This window comes from Dipodomys ordii, unplaced genomic scaffold, assembly GCF_000151885.1.
Source record: "Dipodomys ordii isolate 6190 unplaced genomic scaffold, Dord_2.0 Scaffold64, whole genome shotgun sequence".
NCBI classification, from domain to species: domain Eukaryota; kingdom Metazoa; phylum Chordata; class Mammalia; order Rodentia; family Heteromyidae; genus Dipodomys; species Dipodomys ordii.
Genome location: NW_012267280.1, coordinates 55,892 through 76,770, shown reverse-complemented (window position 1 = coordinate 76,770; position 20,879 = coordinate 55,892). Strand labels below are relative to the sequence as shown.

Below are 20,879 nucleotides of genomic sequence, written 5' to 3'. Positions count from 1 at the left end.
ATACTGAAGAAGTTGGAAATTAATTACATTTTCATTTGTTAAACAATATGCCCTCCATCAAAACGATGCACATAATTTTCCCCAAATATTGTTATATTTTCAAAAAATTAATTTATAGAAAACTAGAGTCAGTTATACAGTCATTTCTTTATGAGAAATGTAACTGTGAGAAGAGGCTGGCCATCAGTTTGGGCAGGAAAGTCTACGTGGGCAGGAATGTCAATGAAAGACCAAAAAACCTAGAAATGGAGCTGTGGCTCAAGTGGTAACACAGACATGATTGAAAAGCACAATAAAGTTCAAACATGAAAAATTTAATTAATTTAATGAATTTAATTAATGTAAGAAGAAACTTGTAATGAACACTAGAAGAGATGAGAAATGAGTACAATTGTGTCTATATGACTTGAATATGTGATTCTGTAGAAATAGTATAGAATCTACTAAGTCAATCTATTTGAAAGAAAAAGTCATGCTTTCCTTATCAAATTGAGAGTTTTGAAATGTTCATATTTCAGCCAGGCACTGCTGGCTTATGCCTGTAACCCTAACTACTCAGGAGGCTGAGATCTGAGGATTTTGGTTCAAAACCAGCCTGGACAATAAAGTCTGTGGGACTCTTATCTCCAACTAACCACCAGAAAACTGGAAATGGTGCTGTGGTTTAATGGTAGATTGATCATCTTGAGCTGAAGGGCTCAGGGAGAGCACACAGTCCCAGAGTTCAAGCCCCACAACAAACAACAAAATTAAAAATTATTCATCTTTCAACAGATTGTAAGAAGTGCTACATTAAAAGAAATAATATATATTCATTATTTAAAATTTTATGTATTAAATGAGTAAAAATTCATTAATGAACAACAAATTAAAAAGTATATCTAGACATGGAGAGCAAGCTATGATGCATTACAGAATTTAATCTTAGAAGAGTCAAAAGATCTTCTACATTATAATCTTAAAGTGAAGAATATTTTTATAGTTTATCCAAGTCATTCCTAATGCCATATGAGGAAAGCAGCCTGAGAGGGAGGACTGCTGAGAGAGAAGGAGATGGAGAATGGCAAAAAGAAAGAAAGACAGACACATCAAGAAAGGTGCCACCAAAGAGACTCAGCATACTTGCAAAAGGTGAATGTGTAAATAGAAATACAGAAGTAGTGACCAAAACAATCTCTGAGGATGATATTTAAAGAGGAAAATTTGTCAAGAATAAAATACTAATGAAACATATTAGAGGACTCTCTATCATGGTGGTATTCAGAGAGGAAGCTAATATATTTAAAAATTTAGAAAAGGGATTTCGAAAATCATCAGTGAAAAAGACACTAAAAAGAGGGTATGATAGAATAATGTTTAGATTGAATAGGAGGAAGCAAAAATATAGCAGAAAAATTCCACTTTAAATGGTGAGTACTTGTGACTACCTCGACTAGAAAATGCACAATAGATCCTTATTATCGAAGCAAAAATTTCAAAATACTAAGCATTACAAGAAGAAAAAAATTACTGTAAAAAACATTAGTAATCAAATTGTGAGTATAGTCTTAAGAATGCTTGTTTCTCCTACTAAGTTTTTTATCACTGAAACAATGCAGAGAATTTTTATTTGGCACTAACAAGATGTTGTAACACTTTGGGGCAAATATGCAGCCTAGGAGTCCTGCACCAGAGGCTAAGATGGAGAAGACCTCCACAGCCACCATGACCTTCCCTGTGGCACTGTGGTAGACAGGCAGGAAGGTGACCCACACACTGCAAAACACCAGCATGCTGAAGGTCAGGAACTTGGCTTCATTGAAGGTGTCAGGCAGGTTCCTGGCCAGAAAAGCCACAGTGAAGCTGGCCAGGGCCAGAGAGCCCAGGAATCCCAGGACACAGTAGAAGGCAGTGAGGGAGCCCTTGTTGCACAGGATGATGATGTGGCCATGTTCAGAGTGTGCATCTGTGTCAACAAAGGGAGGATAAGTCCCCAACCAGAGTCCACAGAGGGTCACCTGGATCAGGGTACAGATGGGAATGATGAGGTTTGGAGCCCCTGATACCAGCAGCCACCTCATCTTTCTCCCTGGGGAAGTTGCCTTGAAGGCCAGGACCACAGTCACTGTTTTAGCCAGTACTGTGGAAACAGCTACAGTGAACACCACTCCAAATGTGACCTGTTGCAGGATGCAGGTGACTGTGTTGGGATGGCCCAGAAAGAGCAAGGAACAGAGGAAACAGAAGCTGAGGGAGATGAGCAAGATGTAGCTGAGAGTCCGGTTATTGGCCTTGACAATGGCAGTATCTTGGTGTTTCACAAATATCCCAAGAACAGCAACAGTTAGCATAGAGAAGCAGATAGCCATGCATGCCAGAGCCATGCCCAAGGGATCTCCAAAAGCCAGGAAACTTGCATCTCTCAGGAGGCACTGATTTCTCTGTGTGTTGACATACTGATGATCTGCACATTTCACACACTGGCCCATATCTGGTGGGAAGTGTAAGCTACCATTAGTTCTTGTTGTGAATGTCTTTTACTTCAAAGAATTTAGGAAATTTTTCACTTAGAAGTTATCCTAACCTGTCAGCATTTACAATAAAAGTATTTTTTCTGTTCTAAACCATGACCTATTCCCATTTTCATCTAGTTCTTTATTCAGGCTTTTACATAAAAATTCACTTTGTTCCTTCAGTGATTATCACATATATTAACATCATAACAGTTGGGGTATTCTAATATCCTGACAATTTTCTGCAGTTTTCCTCACTCTTACGAACTGAGTTGTGCCCTATTTTCCAATTCTACTGAAAATTGTAATTGTACATGTCACAATTTCCTGCATGACTCTGTAAAACAATTTCATTCCTGTGGCACATACTTGAATTCATCTAATTATGTTCATCTTGCCTATTTATCTGTGAAACAGTAGGAACAGAGAAAACAGTCATGGAAACTCTATAGTAATGGTCACTTCTTCAACTTCATCCACCTTTCTGAATGCTTGTCCTGTGCCAGGAAGAGTTGTGGGCACTGAAAAATAGCAATATGCAAGATTCATCTTTTCTGTGTGGACAAAAATGTAACTTAAAACAATCACTGTGGAATCTGTAGGAAGATGGCAGAGGAGAACCTGGAAGCTAATCCAGCTCTTGCATAGAAAGCAGTTTTAGTGTTCTAGTGAACAGTCCTAGGCTAGAAAATCACACCAAGTGTGCCATCACACTACAGAGAGTTTGGCCAGAGAAGAAAAATCCCGGTTGCTTGGTAAAGGAGCACTTGCCAATGTCCCTGGTGGTGGCCATCATATCAGCAGAGAGATCCCGAGACAAAGGCACCAGACATGGTGTATGAGTGGATTCTACTCACCACCAGCAAGAACTGATAAGGAGCCAGAATCTTCATCTTGCAGATCACAGAACATAGATGGCCCCGAAACCAAGAGGCTGATATGAATACCTACAAGACATCTTTACTCCTTCTCAAGGAGCTGCAGTGGAAGGTAGCACGTCCACCACCACTGGAGAAGAACCCCATCTTTCATACTGACAAAGGCCTGGCCCAAGCAACTAGCTCCAACTCAGGTCTTGGAAGAAAACAATAGGAGCCATTCAACAGGTCACAGGAACCTGATCCAACCTGCCAGGCTCTGCTCCACCCAGTGAAAAGTTGCCTTTCCCAGGCAGAGGGAGCTCTGCGACCATAGGAATGACTTTCTTCACTGGGTAAACAGAGCCAGAGGCTGTCCCTTCCCACTACAGCTTAGACAGGACACCCAGCATGAGGAGGGATAAAAGACAAACAATTGAAACTCAGTAAACATAAATCCTGAGAATGGCTCCAGGCTGGGCAATATGCCTGTCTCCAGAGCTAGCCACTCAAGGAAAAGCTACTGATTGCTAACAGGCTTCAACCCTACCCAGAACTTAGCCTCATCACAGCAACTCCAAGCTAGAAGAAACAGCCATCTGACTCTCTTGTGATACTCAGCAGATGACCCTCCCACTGAACTAGCCTGGGAGGAGGATCACAAAGTTCTGGGTTAGGCAGAGCTTTTTTCTGCCTGCTCAAAAAAACTGACTTTAGAAAACAATCAAGAAACAGGAAAACCAAACACCACAAGCAAACCAGAGACTCCACCATGAGACTGGTTACAGACAGATGGGATATACAAATCTTCCCCCTAGCTACTCCAAAAAATCAAAGAACTCGTTTTCTACCTTTTTTTCAATAATAAAGTTTCTCTTTTTTTCTTCATAATTTTTATTTTAGGGTGTGTATATGTGCTTGTGTGTGTTCATGTTTTAAATCTCTTTTAACCTTTTGTTCCTTTTATTTTTGTCTTTATTTTTGCCTGACTTAATTGGTGTTCTGCTCATCCACATATATATACCCGTCGTCAATTATTAGACGTTATCCTTCATTTTCAACGTACTTAATTCAGAAATTGATTACTTAATTCACAACATATTAGTCTTAACTTCTTTAATAGTAGTATTATTTGGTTATACCTATATACTTTTTAAGTATTCCATTGTTAAATTTTTTATTTTTTATTCCTTTCCTTTTTCCTTTTTCTTTTTCCTTCTCTCAATCTATCCTTTTCTACTATCAGTGTTATTTGTTTATACTTACATAGTTTTTAAGAGTTCCATTTCTAAAATTTAAACTTTTGTTTTTTTCAATTTTTTCTTGTTTATTTCTCTCTATTCATTCTGTTCTACCCATTTCCTCTCTGAGATTAAGAATGCGCTAAGTTCAATCTTTCCTTTTACCTCTCCACTACATACTAATATCTCTCCTTAAGGAGGATATTGTGACCCTTAAATATCTATTCACCAAACAACGGAGCAACCAAATGTATCCAAGAAACACTACTTCCCTTCAAATCTCACATAGATCCAAAGACATTAATTTTTGGAGACTTTAACACACCACTATCCCCACTAGATAGATCAACTCGGCAAAAACTCAACAGAGATTCTGCAGATCTAAACAACTGCATAGATCAAATAGCTTTAACAGACATCTACCTAATATTTCACTCAGAAGCATCAGAATACATGTTTTTCTCAGCAGCACATGGAACATTTTCCAAAATAGACCACATTTTAGGTCACAAAGCAAACTTTTGCAAATTCAGAAACATTGAAGTTATGCCCCCATTCTCTCAGACCACAAAGGAATAAAATTAGAAGTCAAAACCAAAAGCAACCAAAGAAAGTCCTGTAACTCATGGAGGCTGAAAGATTGAGAAAGGAAAATTAAATGTTCATGATATCCAACAAAAATGAACACAGAAATTACCAGCTCGTCTGGGACACAGCAAAGGCAGTACTCAGAGGCAAATTTATAACTCTGAGTTACTATAGCAACAAACTGGAGATATCTAAAACCAACAATTTAATGAGACATCTGAATCTCTTTGAAAATGAACAGCAAGCTAAACCCCAATCCAGTAGACAGAAAGAAATGAATTAAATTAAATCAGAATTAAATTAATTAGAATCCAAAAAAAACCATAGAAAGAATCAACAAAAAGAAGAGAACACAACCTAATAAACAAACTCAAAGTTGAGAATGGAAACCTCATAGCAGAACCAACTAAGATTCAGAATATTATAAGCAAATACTTTTCAAACATTTATGCTAATAAGTTTGAGAATGTGGAAGAAATGGACTATTTCCTTGCAAATATCAAGATGCTGAAACTAAACCAAGATGAGTTAAACCAACTTAACAGACCCATATCAAGCCTTCAAACACAAAAAGCAACAAGAGGCCTTCCATCTAAGAAAAGCTCAGGATGGATTTACAGCTGAATTCTACAAGGGCTTAAAAGCAGAACTCACACCAATACTCCTCCAACTCGTCAATGAAACTGAAATTGAAATTTCACTGCCGAACTCTATGAAGCCATCTTAACCCTCATCCCAAAACCAGGCAAGGACTCATAAAAGAAAGAGAACTATAGACCCTTTTCTTTATGAATATTGATGCAAAACTTAACAAAATTTTGGCCAATCAACTTTAACAATTCATCCAAAAAATCGTACACCACGATCAAACAGGATTCATGTCAGCAATGCAAAACTGGTTCAATATACACAAATCAATTAATATGCTTCATCAAATCAACAGAAGCAAGGATAAGAACCACATGGTTATCTCAATAGATGCAGAAAAAGCATTTGACAGGATCCAACACCCCTTTATGATGAAGGCTCTGGAAAAACTAGGAATTCATGGAACATTCCTTAATACAATAAAGGCCGTATATGACAAGTCTACAGCCAGTATTATACTTAATGGTGAAAAACTGAAGCCATTTCTTCTAAACTCAGGAATGAGAAAAGGATGTCTTATTTCTTCACTTCTCTTCAATTTAGTATTAGAATGCCTAGCTATAGCAATAACACAAGATACAAACATAAAAGGGGTCCAAATAGGAAAAGATCAAGTAAAACTCTCCCTCTTTGCAGATGACATGATCTTGTATTTAAAGAATCCCATAGACTCCACTCCCAAATTACTCGACCTGATTTAAAACTTTGGCAAAGAAGCGGGGTATAAAATTAACCCTCAAAAATCAATGGCTTTTCTGTATGACAACAATGAGAAGAGGGCACCTGAAATCAGCAAAGCAACTCCTTTTGTAGTAGCTCACAAAAAATAAAATACCTAAAAATTAACAACTAAAGTGAAGGACCTCTATGATGAAAACTTTAAAAACCTGAAAAAGTAAATCAAAGCAGAACTTAGGAAGAGGAAAAACCTCCAATGCTCCTGGATTGGAAGGATCAAAATCATGAAAATGGCAATAATTCCCAAGGGTATCTACAAATTCAATGTGATACCTATCAATATTCTAAACTCATTCTACAAGGAAATAGAAGAGGCTATCTAAAAATTCATATGGAACAATAAAAGACCCTGAATAGCAAAAACAATCTTTTACAGAAAGAACAATGCTGGAGGAATATCAATGGCAAATTTCAAACTCTACTACAAAGCCATAGTAATCAAAATAGCTTGGTACTGGCACAAGAACAGACCTCAGGACCAATGGAATAGAATTGAAATTTCAGAAATGAACCCACAGACATATAGCTAAATATTTTTCAATAACAGGACTAAAAATAGAATGGAAGAAAGACAGCCTCTTCAGTAAATGGTGGTGGCAGAATTAGTTAATCACCTGTAGAAAACTTAAGCTAGATCTTTATATATCACCCTGAACCAGAATCAAATCCAAATGGATCAATGACCTCGGAGGCAAAGCAGACTCCATGAAAACATTAGGGGAAGGAATAGGGGAAACCCTATGTATCCGTGGCATAGGCTGAAATTTTTCTAATAGAGCCCCAGAAACACAACAAATCAAAAAAAGTTTGGATAAATGGGATTGCATGAAGCTGCAGAACTTCTGTATGGCAAGGCACATAGCTAACAAGACCAATAGAAAGTCCATAGCCTGGGAGAAGATCTTCACTAGCTATACAATGGACAAGGGTCTCATATCTAAAATTTACTTGGAATTCAAAAAAAGAAATCCCCCAACAACAAATCTCAAAGAAACAACTGTCCAATAAGTTGGCTAAAGACTTAAAGAGAAACTTCTCTGAGGAGGAAATAAGAATGGCCAATAGACACATGAATGGCTCAACCTCTATAGCCATAAAAGAAATGCAAATCAAAACAAAATTGAGATTGCACCTCACCCCTGTTACAATAATCAGCAGGGCGATGGTGGCTTACGCCTGTAATCCTAGCTACTCAGGAGGCTGAGATGTGAGGATCATGGTTCAAATCCAGCCCGGGGAAGGAAAGTCCGTGAGACTCTTATCTCCAATAAACCACTAGACAACCAAAAGTCGTGTCGTGGCTCAAGCAGTAGAGTGCTCCCCTTGAACCGAAGAGTGCAAGGACAGTGCCCAAGCCTATGGTTCAAGCCCCAAGACCGACCAAAAAAAAAACAAAAAAGAATGGCTATAATCAAGAACTCTAACAACCGTAGATGCTGGAGGGGATGTGGCCAGACTGGAACCCTACTTCTCTGTTGGTTGGGGTGCAAACTCGTTCAATCACTCTGGAAAACAGTATGGAGGTTCCTCAAAAGACTCCACATAGACCTCCCCTGTATCCCAGCAATCCCTCTTTTTGACATGTACCCAAATGATCACAAACAAGACCATACAAAAGCTAACAGCACAACTATGTTTATTGCAGAATTATTTACTATAGCTAAGGTATGGAACCAACTCAGATGCTCCTCAATAGATGAATGGATCAAGAAAATGTGATACACACACACACACACACACACACACACACACACAATGGAATTCTATGCCTCCATCAGAAAGAATGCCATTGCCCCATCTGTTAGGAAATGGAAAGGTGGAAAGGCTTGGAAAAAATTATATTAAGTTTAGTAAGCCAGGCCCAAAGAAACATGGGTCCCATTATTTACCTTATTTGAAGTAACTTATATGTCTGGGACAAGCAGAAAGATGATTATGTACATATGACCAGATAAGATGATGTTAAGTGAAATGAACCCCAAGATAGGGACACAAGTGGTTTGTTTTTTCTTGCTATTGTTTCTAACCTAGTTATAATGTACCAAGTGATTTTTTCTTTGTATGTTCCTCCCCCAAGGTATAACCCCGCTTTTCACAGTATTTGATGTTGGTGCCCTACATATTGTGTATAACTTTCTCTAATTGGGGGAGAGTAAGGGAAAAACATAATTCTTAAATAGGGATACAGGTTGACCCATTGTAACAATGAGATGTACAAGACATTATGTTGAAAAATGAACTTTACAATTTAGGTGGGGTTGTGGAGGGCAGTGTAGTTGTGGAGGTGGGTGGGTAGGATAGTAGGGTAAAAACAAAAGTGGAGGCAACAATGCTTGATAGGAAATGTACTCATTACCTTGCTCATATAACTGTATCCCCTGTGTACAGTATTTTTACAATAAAAACAGTATCAGCATAAAAAAGATCACTGTCCTTAATCAAACTTACATTTAATGTATTTTAGTTCACCCTTGTCCAATGATTCATGATAAGAGGCATTCTTGCAAATAACTTTGCCTGCAGTATATCAAAAATATTACTAATATGTAATTCAAAACAATGATGTATTATATTTCACTAGCAATACCACCATACCAGAGAAAAGGCAAATGGGCTGGGCAACCCTAATACACAACTTTTGCATTGAGTTTGTTTGACTGAGGAAAACTAGAGAGAAATGAAGAATTCCTTACTAAGACATTTACTTACCTGTCCCATTAGTGATCTCATTCTGTTGGCAAGGGTTACAAGAAAAGCAACAGGCAGCCTTTCCCTCCTGAGGAGATTTCCTGAATCCTGGACCACAACTCTCACTGCAGACAGAGTGAGGAGTCTGACGAAAGTCAGAGGTGTGTCAATAACTGTTTAGACTCATATCCCACACTCCAAAAATACCATATTAAAAAAAAAATCAGATTATTAAGGATTATGTTTCTATGTGGGTAAATGTAGTCAATTATTTGAATTCTGTTATAGATTCTAAATGCCATTATTCTCAAAGGCTTATGAGATGCAACCTTGATTAGTAGCCTGTTGAACTAGTGAAAAGTATGGGAAACTCATTGTGACAAAGTAAGTCCCTGGGGAGAGCCTAATGAACTGGCTTGAGTTCATGTCATTATGTGTTGTCCCCTCCTCATGTGTAAAATGGAGAAGAGCCTGGAGGAAAACCTCCTTTTTTATAGTGTTTTGTGAACCCCAGAATCACATAGCTTTCTCTTTGTTTTCCAGTGAGACTCTTTTCCCAGGAACCTTCAATGATTCCTCTTCCCAAAGATGCCTATGTAGCAGGTCAACTTTCTATGGAATGAAAACGCCACAGAATAAACCATTCATCTAAATACAGTGATTCATCAGGTACTTTATCACAGTGTGAGAAACTTACTAAAAATATATTATTTATTTTTATGAAGGTATTCAAAATCAACATTTAGGAAAACATTAAAAAATTTTTTGATGGTAGTCAGACCTGGGGCTTGAACTCAAGACTCTAAGCAGTGGCCTTGAGCATTTTTGCTCAAGTTTCGCACTCTACTACTTGAATTACATCTCCACTTCCTGATTTTTGGTGGTTAATTGGAAATAAGAACTTCATAGATGTTCATGTGTGGACTAATTTTAAATTGTGATATTCAGATCTCAGCTATCTGAATAGCTAACTTACAGGTGAAAGTTGCTGATTGTCAGACAGGTGTAAAGTTGAACGATGACTTTTACTTACATAGATGTCCTTAAAATCATTATGATTTTAGTGATTATGGGGGAGGGCAGGAATAGTGGAAGAACAACTATGGAAAGGGAAACAATGCTCGATAAGAATTGTACTCATTGCCTTAGTCATGTGACTGTAACCCCTCTATATAGCATCTTTACAATAAAATGAAATTTAAAAAAACATTATGGTTAGAGCCAACCCACCTCTGTAGTTCCTATGGCCCACTCTACCATCTCTTCAGATAAAGACAGTTGATTACCATGGAGAGCATATGGAGAAAATTTTCCAACTTTCACCTCCAGTTGAAGACCTTCTGGAAAATTCCAAATGTTCAGAATGTCATACTCTGGCTCCAATTTCCTTTTCTCATCCAAAATCACTTGTTCTCCAGCAGGGTTGTAAAATTGGATGTTTTTCAGAGAAGGGTGCAGCTAAAAGAGATACATCCAAGTTAAGACAGAAAACCTGAAGTAAGAAAAGCTCCTGATTGCCTTCAAACTCTGTCTCTCAATCCAAGCATAGCATAGCCACCTAATGAAGTATAGCAGAAGAAATTCTATGGAGGAATGAAATAATCTCTCTGAATCCTGATCTGTCAGATAAGGATCAGAAGGCTTTTTGTTTAAATAAGAGAAACCAATTCCAAACAAACAGCCAGGAATGAGATAATACTCAGTTGCTTAGCTACAGTTTTTCCCAACTATCATTTTTTTATGAATGCCTATACTTGGAGTTTGCTAAACTTTTAATATGGAAGTTGAAGGAAACGAGATCACATATGAAAAATATGGATAATTCTGTTGAACAGATGATCCTTTGCTATTATTCAAGAGACTCATAGAAAGAGGCTGAATTTACAGTTTTCAAAACATTAACTATGAACCTGTTGAGGTTATTTGTAATGAAACCAACTCATAAGCCAAGATCTGGTGGCTCATGCCTATAATTTTAGGTACTCAGGAGGATGAGATCTGAAGATCATGTTTGGAAACCATTCCAGGCAGAAAATCCCATAAGACTCTTAAAAAACTACTCAGTAAAAGCTGGAAGTGGTGACATGGCTCAAGTGGTAGAGCACTAGGTATGAGTACAAAGTGATCTTGGAACAGCATCCAGTCCCTGATGTCAAGCCCTAGGATCCGCAAAAACCAAATGAATACAAAAAACCAACAAAGGCACAAAATGCATTATAAAAATATGAGTTATATTTAATTTGTGTTAGTGGCCTGTTTATTTGTAAGAAAATTTGCACATATATCTAGAGTATCTCTAAGACATTTAAACAGAAATAATTTCCTGGCATAGCACTGGTGGCTCATGCTTATAATCCTACCTACTTAGGAGGCTGCGATCTGAGGATCATGGTTCAAAGCCAGCCCAGTTGGGAAGTCTGTGTGACTCTTATCTCCAATAAACCACCAGAAAACTGAGAGTCGTGCTTTGGCTCAAGTGGTAGAGAGCTAGCCTTGAGCTGAAGAGCTGAGGGACAGCGCCCAAGCCCAGAGTTCAAGCCCCATGATAGATAAAAAAGTAATTTCCTGGGTTTTGGAAAATCAATCCAAATATTTAATTTCATCCAGTACATTTTCCAGGAAGTGCTTTTGCTCATGATGTGTGCCATCCAGTAAAGAGAAATTACCTTTGAAGGGGAATGCACTGTCCCTTTTCTATTTCCCATTGTTTGAACTTCTGTTTGATGAAGAAGCATCTCATGGAGAGCCTGGGCCACAGCATACACAGCATTGTATATATTGTAACTGTCTCTAGACATGGTAATGTCAAAAATGTGCCTAGGCAACCAATCCAAGGAGGCATCACGAGGACAACTGTCCCATGATACACAGTCAGAGTCAGCATCTGAGCAATTATAAGAGAGAAACCACAGCTTTGCAAGAAAAAAGTCTTCTGGGTATTTGGAAGGGTGAACAGCTTTGACAAAATCTGTGAATCCAGAAACATCTGCATGATGGTGTGAGAAAATAAGAGGTACAGGGAATGAGCCTAGCATAAAATATCTCCTCGTTATTAAATCCCACTGTGAGTTCATGATACAAACTTTGCCTTTTATTAAAAATTGCTCAACAAACAGCATTAAATCTAATAGTGATTCATTATCACCATAAATGATGAGGACATTTGCTGAAGATTTATTTATCTCATTATAAACGGCCATAATTCTGACTATATGTTCAGTGCCTTTGCTTGATATTGGTAGCTCATAGGCTACACAAACTCTATTCTTGGCCATTTCTTCTTTAAGCTCAGGAAGCATCCACAAGCCATTCTCATCTTGTGAAGTGAACAGTCCAACCCAGCTCCAGGTAAAGTGAAGCAATAATGACACCATGGCAGTGGCTATTGATGTGTCCTTTGGGGCCACCTGATAGAGAGCAGGAAACTTGTGATGGTCACTCAGGGAATGATCAAAAGGCCCAAATGTAAGCTAAACGGAAAGAAAATTGGATGCTCCATGAACGAGAAGATTGCCATCCATCATAATCTCAGTCTTGAAATATGTTAAGGAACAGTTGAAGTAGGAGAAACCTAGGGTTTTGGTTTAATTTTTGAAAGAAATATTTGAATTATTTAAGAGTAGTACAATCTATCCAATTACTTATAAAATGTCTCTTAATCTCTGTCACTATTTCTATCAACTTCTCCCATCTATATCAACCCTACCCATGCCTTCAGTTTTCTTTTTTATTTTCAAATATGTACATTGAATACTGTGTTGTTTTCCCATCCAATCCATTCCCTATTCTCTACCTTTTCCCCTTAACATTTACCCTCCTCCCAGAAGATATGCTTCATCTTTCTGGAATTCCAGAAATTTTTCTATGGTGTTCCAACTTTATGTATACCATACTTTAGTTGGATTGATGATGTATATATGTAAATGGCTATGTATGTGTCCTATATATTTTAATATGGCATGCTCACATTTTAGATCTAACTTTTTACATATGAGAGAAAACATTTCCACTTCTCATTCTAAGCCAGAATTGTTACACTCAACGTAATATCTTGTGTGTGTGTGTGTGTGTGTATGTGTGTTCATGTTCTTGTGTTTGTGTGAATGTGCATGCTAGTACAGGGGCACAAACTCAAGGCATCAGATACTTGCTTGTCTTTTTATTTCAAGGCTTGTACTCTACTGTTTGAGCCACACATTCACATCTTGCTTTTTGCTGGTTAATTGGAAATGTTTCCTGAGTAGCTAAGATTTCAGGTACAAGTCACCAGTACTCTGTTCATCATATCTTCACACCACAAGGAAATTATTGGTAAGACTTGAAATAATAAATAATACATTGGTTAGTCTAGTTCTTCTATTTTCCCAAACAGTAGGAATATACATATCCCACTAGCTTGGAGTACTTAATTTTGATACCATAAAACTTGATAGGCACATAAATTCAGGTTCTTCCTATCATTATCTTCTAACACAGAAAATGTCACCAATTAGACATTTTTGTATCCCTCCAACCCTCACCTGTGGAAATCTGTAGAGTTGCAGCAATGTCCCAATGAGAGCAGATGTTATTCCAAATGGTCCTGTTAGTACTGCTCTAGACCTGTTTTCTCTCAGACAAGAGTAGTTTGGAATCTTGTACTTCCCAAAGAACCAAATGAAGGGATTCTTAAATATTCTCCAAGTTCCAAATTGGACATCATAGACATCAAATCCCAGAGTCAAGTTAGGTAAGAGTTCAGGGTTTTTGTTGATCTCCTCAATAGCAAAAGCCAAGGCCAAAACAAACTGATAGTTCTTGAAGACAAACCTGCATAATGAGCATAGAAATTGTGGAGCATTTCAAGACTTATGATTTTGCTGTATTGAATGCTTGCTTCTTTGCTAATGAATATGTTAAAACATTATCTTCATTTAGGTTGGAATAAGAATGTAGTGTTTTATGGTTGTACACAGAATCAGGTAATGACATGAAGAGAGTATGTCATGAATGTGAGAAGAGCATGTTTTTTCCTCACTATCATATGCACCACAACAAAAAGCTGTTGTCTGTTAAACATGGATTAGGCTTTCGTGATCATCAAATATTCCATTTCCTTTATCATAGGATAACTAGTTCTATATGTGTGAAAAATAAATCTTGTTTTTAAGCACCCAATTTATGTTTTGTAGCTGGCAAGGCTAACTAACCAATGTTCACTTTAAGAGCAATTTTCCGAAGCAAAGTCTTATTTGCGAAAGTTTCTATACCAAGCTGTGTTCACAAACCCAACATATTGAACAGCTCTCCCAATATCATTCAGAAGAAGAGCTCAAGTATCAGGTGAGAGAATTTTATTCTTCTTTATGTAACTAAAAAATGTATGCATCCAACTCGAATGAACTCATTATGGAGAGAGGAACCTCAAACACAGTGGATGAGGAGAGAATTGTAAGCAAGCTTTACATTGAAATCCTTGTACCAAGGCCAATATTGTAAAGTAAAGTGATCACTACCCTCTTCCCAATATATTTAGATTGAAATACTGAAAAGAAAAGAATAGAGAGGAATAAAGGGGATCAAAGTACTCTTTTTCCTTTCTCTGTGTCCTGTCTGTGTGTACAAGTGTGTGTTTGTGTGTGTATGTGCATGTGCATTATAAAGAAATTAATGAAATCAACACCCATTTTTAAAAGGAAACAATATGTTTGACACATACAGTCATATGTGAAATCATTCCCATGGATGCCTATCATGTGGATGATATATTCTAAACAGAAGAAAATAGTGAGATTGAAGAAAAGCTGATTGATCATACACATATGGATGAGCAAACTGGAAGCAAGAGTGAAGAGTGAATAAAAGTTTCATCACTGGGCACTGGTGGCTCATGCCTGTATTCCTAAATACTCAGGAGGCTAAGATCTGAGGATTGCAGGTCAGAACCAACTCGGGCAAGAAAGTCCATGAAACTCTTGTCTGCAATAAACCACCAGACCCGAGTGGCATTACAAAATGGAGTTTCTACACAAAAACTAGTTTCTATTTTCAACTTGTTTTTTTTTAAACTAAAAATTGGTCCGTTCTTAATAGAGCCTGGAACTTTGAAAGTAATAGAGAAAATAAGAGGAAATGTACATACACAGGTAACTTAAACAGAACTCAAATAGCTCATAAAATGACAGCAATAATTAAGCTGTGGGTTGGACTAAGTGATAGAATACTTTATCTCATTCCCAAGACACTAAATTGCACTTATACTGTGTTGTCATAATAGTAGAAAAAATCAATAAAACAGACACATGGATCAAAGAAATATAAGACCAAGAAGTAATTGCAAACAACTACAGATATCTGATTCTTGGATAGGGAAAGAAGCTGTGGCTGTACCCAACTGAAATCTTTGGTACAATGAAAGAAATGCTAGGGCAGCCACATGCATTGTTAAATATCTTGCTAGCTATTCATTTCATAGAGGAATAATAGCATAGTGGAAAACAGCTCCAAAACTTATATACCAGTAGGATAATTCAATAAAGGAACAGACAATTTAAAAATGAAAAAGTATAAATGGAAAACCAATGAAGAAAAAAAGGTTCAACCATTTGAGCAATTAGGAAAATACAAATCAGTGATTATGTGTTGCCTATCAACAAAGACACAGATTGCAGTTTTGGTGATGGTACATAAAATTTAAAGACTGGAGATTTCTCAAGAAATTAAAATTACCTCCACTGGTGGCTCATGCTTGAAATCCTAGCCGAACAAGAGGCTAAGAGGCAAGGGTCTTGAGCCAAGGCCAGCAGTGGCAGAACAGTCCATGATACTCTTCATCTCCAGTTAACCAACAAGAAGCTAGAAGTGGAGGTGTAGCTCAAGTGATAGAGCATCAGCCTTGAGAGAAAAAGCCAATCAAGAGTGCAAAGCAAGCCAGTCACCATGGCTCCTGCCTCTAATCCTAGCTACTTTCAGGACTCTGAAAATGAGCAGAAGTGATAGATATGGCAGAGTGAAAAAGGACGTGGGAAAAGATATAAAAATGAACATAAAAATAGCGAATGCCTCAACTCTAAAGTATGAGGCATGCATGGTGCAACTACAATATGGACCAGATAATTGGCACAAGCACCACCTTGTGTAAAGATTGAGAAACATTGCTGTAACATCAGTGGGTATAGAGTTCAGTGAAATCTCTCACCTACTGATGTCTAGTTGCCATGCTACATTTATCTACAAGAAAATCTTATTGAATAAATACTGCTATCTATAGCCAATACCGCACATAAAATTTTAGTATCCCAGACCAGACTTCATTTCATATCTATGTGTAGATAAGAATCATCCATTGGCTGAAACCATAATACTTAATGCGGTTATATTAGCACATGATAAAAAGTACTCAAACATTTTAGGAAATTAAGAGAATGAAAATCAAGTAAACTTGGTAAAATAGTGGATAATAAGAATAAACTAAGCCAGGCACTAGTGATTCACACCTGTATTCTTATACACTTAAGAAGCTGGGATCTGAGAATAGTGTTTTGAAGCCAGCTTGGGCAGGGATGTCTGTGAGACTCTTATCTCTATTTAACCACCAGAAAGTGCCAGAAGTGGAGATGTGGCTGAAATGCTAGAGCACTAGCCTTCAGCAAAACAGTTCAGGGCCAGTTCCCAGTACCAAAATAAAAGAAAGAAAGTTACCCACATCAGTGACATATAAGACAAGGGTATACATCTTCTATAGCAGGGAAAAGAGTAATTCCTGTCCTGTGATCTCTGCTCTCATCTTCGGGCAGCTACATTAGGTTATACTTGTCATAAAGGTACTTGAAAAGAAGTATAAATGATGAAAACAATGACAGTAGAAACAATGCAGTAGGAATCAGATCATTTGCCAGAATTCTTTGAAGTTCTTCATGGTCATTTTCCTTTTTTCTCTATTGGATTTTACTTAATGAGACCCTGGAACCAACTAAAAGCCAAGAATATGCATTTACACAAGTAAAGCAGAACTCATCAGGGCATATAAAATTTTCCCATAAGGGAAAATTTACCATGGAGCTGCCTGGTAATGCTTGGATTGTGGAGCATTTCTGACATGAAATAATGACACAAGGCTTAGTTTGCAACAGTATCTACTTGTCTTTAGTAATAATATAAGTGTGTGGGTCTTTGTGTGTGGCAATCCTAGGGGTTGAAATCAGTGCATCAGAAACTGTCCTTGAGTTTTTTTACTCAAAGCTAGCACTCTGTCACTTGAGAAATATCTCCACTGACAGCTTTTGGCTTGTTAATTGGAGATAAAAGTCTTAAAGATTTTTGTGCCTTGATAGGCACATCCTCAGACATTATAAGTAGTTAGGATTACAAGTGTGAGTCACCCAGACTTCAATAAGAATTTTTATCCATGTCTTCAAAATATAGGTGTTAATAACTCAGCTTACTGACCCAGGGGTCAGAATATGTAGCTGCATCCTTTGAGTCCTAGACTCATTCCACGGACTCAGCTTGATTGTAATAACATTCCTTCATTTTCTGTGATAAGAGTTTCTGGACTAAAGTGAAGACCCTACCAACCTGGAAAGTAGAAGATACATGGAACAAGATACAGTCCTTTACTACTAGCTTTAGATATAAGACTAAATTATGAAATTGAGCTGTTCCTGGTACAATATGGACAGGAGGTCAGTGGAGAGGAGACAAAACATTGAGCTCCCTAAGCCACTGCCCATCCTCAGAACAAAACAGTAATGATGAGTTACTTACGGTGTGTGGTCTTCATTCCAGGAAGAATCGCTATTACTGCGATCAATTCCCAAAGTGTAGAGAGGGAACAATCCAGTGATCATCATGTCTCCATCCATGTGTGCTCGGTGCTTCATAGTAGAGAAGCAGCTAGTGCCAGCCAAGGACCTGACAGGGAGGGGAAGCTGGAGAAGTAGGAGTATGAAAGACAAAAGGTACATCCCTGAAGCCTCTGCCACTCTGAAACTCTGTCTAGAAATGAGGACCCCAAGACAGATACCTTTTTATGTGCATATGTGTCCTTTTATTGATAGGAATCTATACTATAGCTCACCTTTCATCAAAGCCTCCTGTGAGTCCCCAGAAGTCATGTGTAAAAGTATTCCCTGGGGCTCTACATCTGTGGCCTTTATTCAGGAGAAAACCATGAGTTGGGAAACATGTTTGTGGAATTACCCCAGGTGCTATGATTTCATCCAAGACCACAGATTGTGAGGCCCAAGAGATGGAGTTACCTTGGATGGTTTTTTGGTCAACATCTGTGTCAAGTAGCTGTTTTCATGAAAGCCATTTGGGATGATGCAACTGGATTTCCTCAGAGGATGCCATTTGATGTGCATGATGAAATGTCCACAAAAAGTCTATACCTCAAGTAAAGTTACAAGGGTATCATACCAAGAAGGTTGATTCCCACCTACAATGTCCATAATAGCCACAGAACATTGGTGGTTGATACAGGGATGTTCTCACAAGAATTCCATATACAGTGGCCTCTAGAAATGTACCCATTTATTGTTGCCTGAGGAAGCAATGATGCTGCTGAAACTAGCAATTACATGTGAATAAATAACTCAAAGTCAGTGTTGAGATTGAGTTCCACTTTTGCATTCTGAACTTTCCCTTTCAAACAGATAATGGCTACTAAATATGCTAACACACATCAAGACATTTTCAAGCTGCAGTAGTGTGAGAACACAGAATCATAGAGGAAATTTTTTTCTATCACAACCTAAGTCAATATCAAAACCAACTCTATGTTTTCAAGTTGTCAACATATTTTAGATACAAATTCCATGTAGACTTCAGTGGCCCTTGAGAACAGAGATACTTCAGCATAATGAACAGTCTGTACAAGTCTGTAGTGTTGGATGCACGTTGTGGGACACTTACCCATTATCATGCACTGGGTGTCAGAAAAAATATCATGCATGTACTTTAAAACTGCAGGAGGAAAAAAACTTTTCTAATGATATTACCAAGGGTCATTTACATTTGTTTATTTATTACATTGATAGGATTTTATCACTTAATTTTAAAATTCTTAGTTGCATATGGTAGCTGGGCAGAGGATACATTTAGACAGAGGGGGTAGAACCTGAGAGGGTCTAGATCCAGAGAGGGGCACATCCTGAGACCTTCCTTTTGGTCCAGCCTGAAACTGTCCTCAAGTTTTATGACCTGTCCAGTATTTTTTCAGTGAGAATTTTTGTTTATAATTCCCAGATGCCTGGCTAGCTGCAGGTTGGGCTGCAATATTCCTGGATGCTGAGCTTGTTTTTGTTTTCTAGGGAGATGTGTGGCCTTCTCTCCCTGACCCTGCCTCCCACTGATTGGAGCTGCCCCCCTTCCCCTGGAGTCAGATTTTTTTCTGCTAGAGAGATGAAAGGACACCAGAGTCATTTGCCATTTTGAAAAATGTCACTGTTTCTCCAGCAAGTGTTACTGTTCAGTTGCTCTGGTAGAGTCCATGCCACTATTAAAGATGACATTCTTCTCTGGTAGGGGGAAGAATTTCCTTCCAGGTGTTGTTCGTTGGAAGGAAGGGATTATGTTCTTGGTGGGGTTCTCACATTTTCTAGTGGTGTTTCAGACCATCCACAATGTGGTGAGTTCTTTCTGCATGTGTCTGTGGCCAGCTGGGTTGTGGATTTCCTTTCTTGGTCTTTGAGTTCATGGTGAAGGTAAAGTGGAAAGTCCAAGTGCATGCTGTGTCTGCTCCCACCACAGTATGTCATGGCTCCCCCAGCCACCATCTTTGCCACTGCTGACACCAGCAGGTGCTTAAATCTGTCTTGGTATGCAGGCTGCTTATAATTTTCTTCTTTTGTATTAATCCCTGTGTAACTGCAGCTTACATCATGTAACCATTCAGATTCTAAAACTCTGCTCTTCAGAGAGAGTTCTGTTGGTCCCCTGTTAATTTTCCACCAACTTCTGGAACTCCTTCCATTCCTAGAATTTTAAAGGCAATGTGGAGATAGGGAGAGATTGAACCAAATAGACTCAAGAATATTGGAGAATGCAAATATATGAATAGACTATTGAACCAAACATACTCCATGAGCACTTTAAAATTTAGAACATTGATAAGTGGGAAATATCTTAGAGAACTAAGCAATATAATGATAGAAGGGCAGAACTTTAGTTTACATATTTAGGAAAGCAGTTAGAGAAGACACAAGAAAAGGGGTAATATATTAATCAAAAAGGGTAGTATTAAATGCAGACTAAGGCTAAAATTGCAGTACAAATTAAGATTTTTCTCATAGGTAGAGCAACCTGTGTCCATATCAGCAAGGATCAGCAATGTGAAATCACAGAAACCAGATGCAGAAAACTTTCACAATGTCAGGACCCTAATCAGCACACACAGCAACACAGGTTAAGGTGCCACCACAGTGTTCAGATGCAGAAAACATTCATGGTGCTAGGAATTTGACCAGCACACCCAAGGACACAGATCAAGTAGATGAGAGTCCAGCATCCAGGGGCAGGATACTTTCATAACGCAGCCGGTCAGCCCAGTATGATCATGCGGCACTGTGAATACCCTTCTGAGGACCAGTCACATGGGAGGCCTGCACTGCTAATGACCCAGAGTGCTAGGCCTAGACCTCTCCCTC

General features: G+C 38.2%; 1 protein-coding gene across 1 annotated transcript in view; it reads right to left on the bottom strand.

The window, feature by feature from the left end:
* Nucleotides 1-1,547: 1,547 nt before the first annotated feature.
* Nucleotides 1,548-20,879, bottom strand: part of LOC105990250 (vomeronasal type-2 receptor 116-like) — a 73,210-nt gene continuing 53,878 nt past the window's right edge. The window contains exons 4-11 of the mRNA XM_013022610.1: nucleotides 18,311-18,383; nucleotides 17,998-18,144; nucleotides 14,693-14,743; nucleotides 13,773-14,061; nucleotides 11,919-12,722; nucleotides 10,483-10,710; nucleotides 9,274-9,397; nucleotides 1,548-2,470 (exon numbers count right to left, since the gene is read on the bottom strand). Coding sequence (XP_012878064.1) covers nucleotides 1,548-2,470; nucleotides 9,274-9,397; nucleotides 10,483-10,710; nucleotides 11,919-12,722; nucleotides 13,773-14,061; nucleotides 14,693-14,743; nucleotides 17,998-18,144; nucleotides 18,311-18,383 — 2,639 coding nt within the window. The remainder of the gene's footprint in view (nucleotides 2,471-9,273; nucleotides 9,398-10,482; nucleotides 10,711-11,918; nucleotides 12,723-13,772; nucleotides 14,062-14,692; nucleotides 14,744-17,997; nucleotides 18,145-18,310; nucleotides 18,384-20,879) is intronic.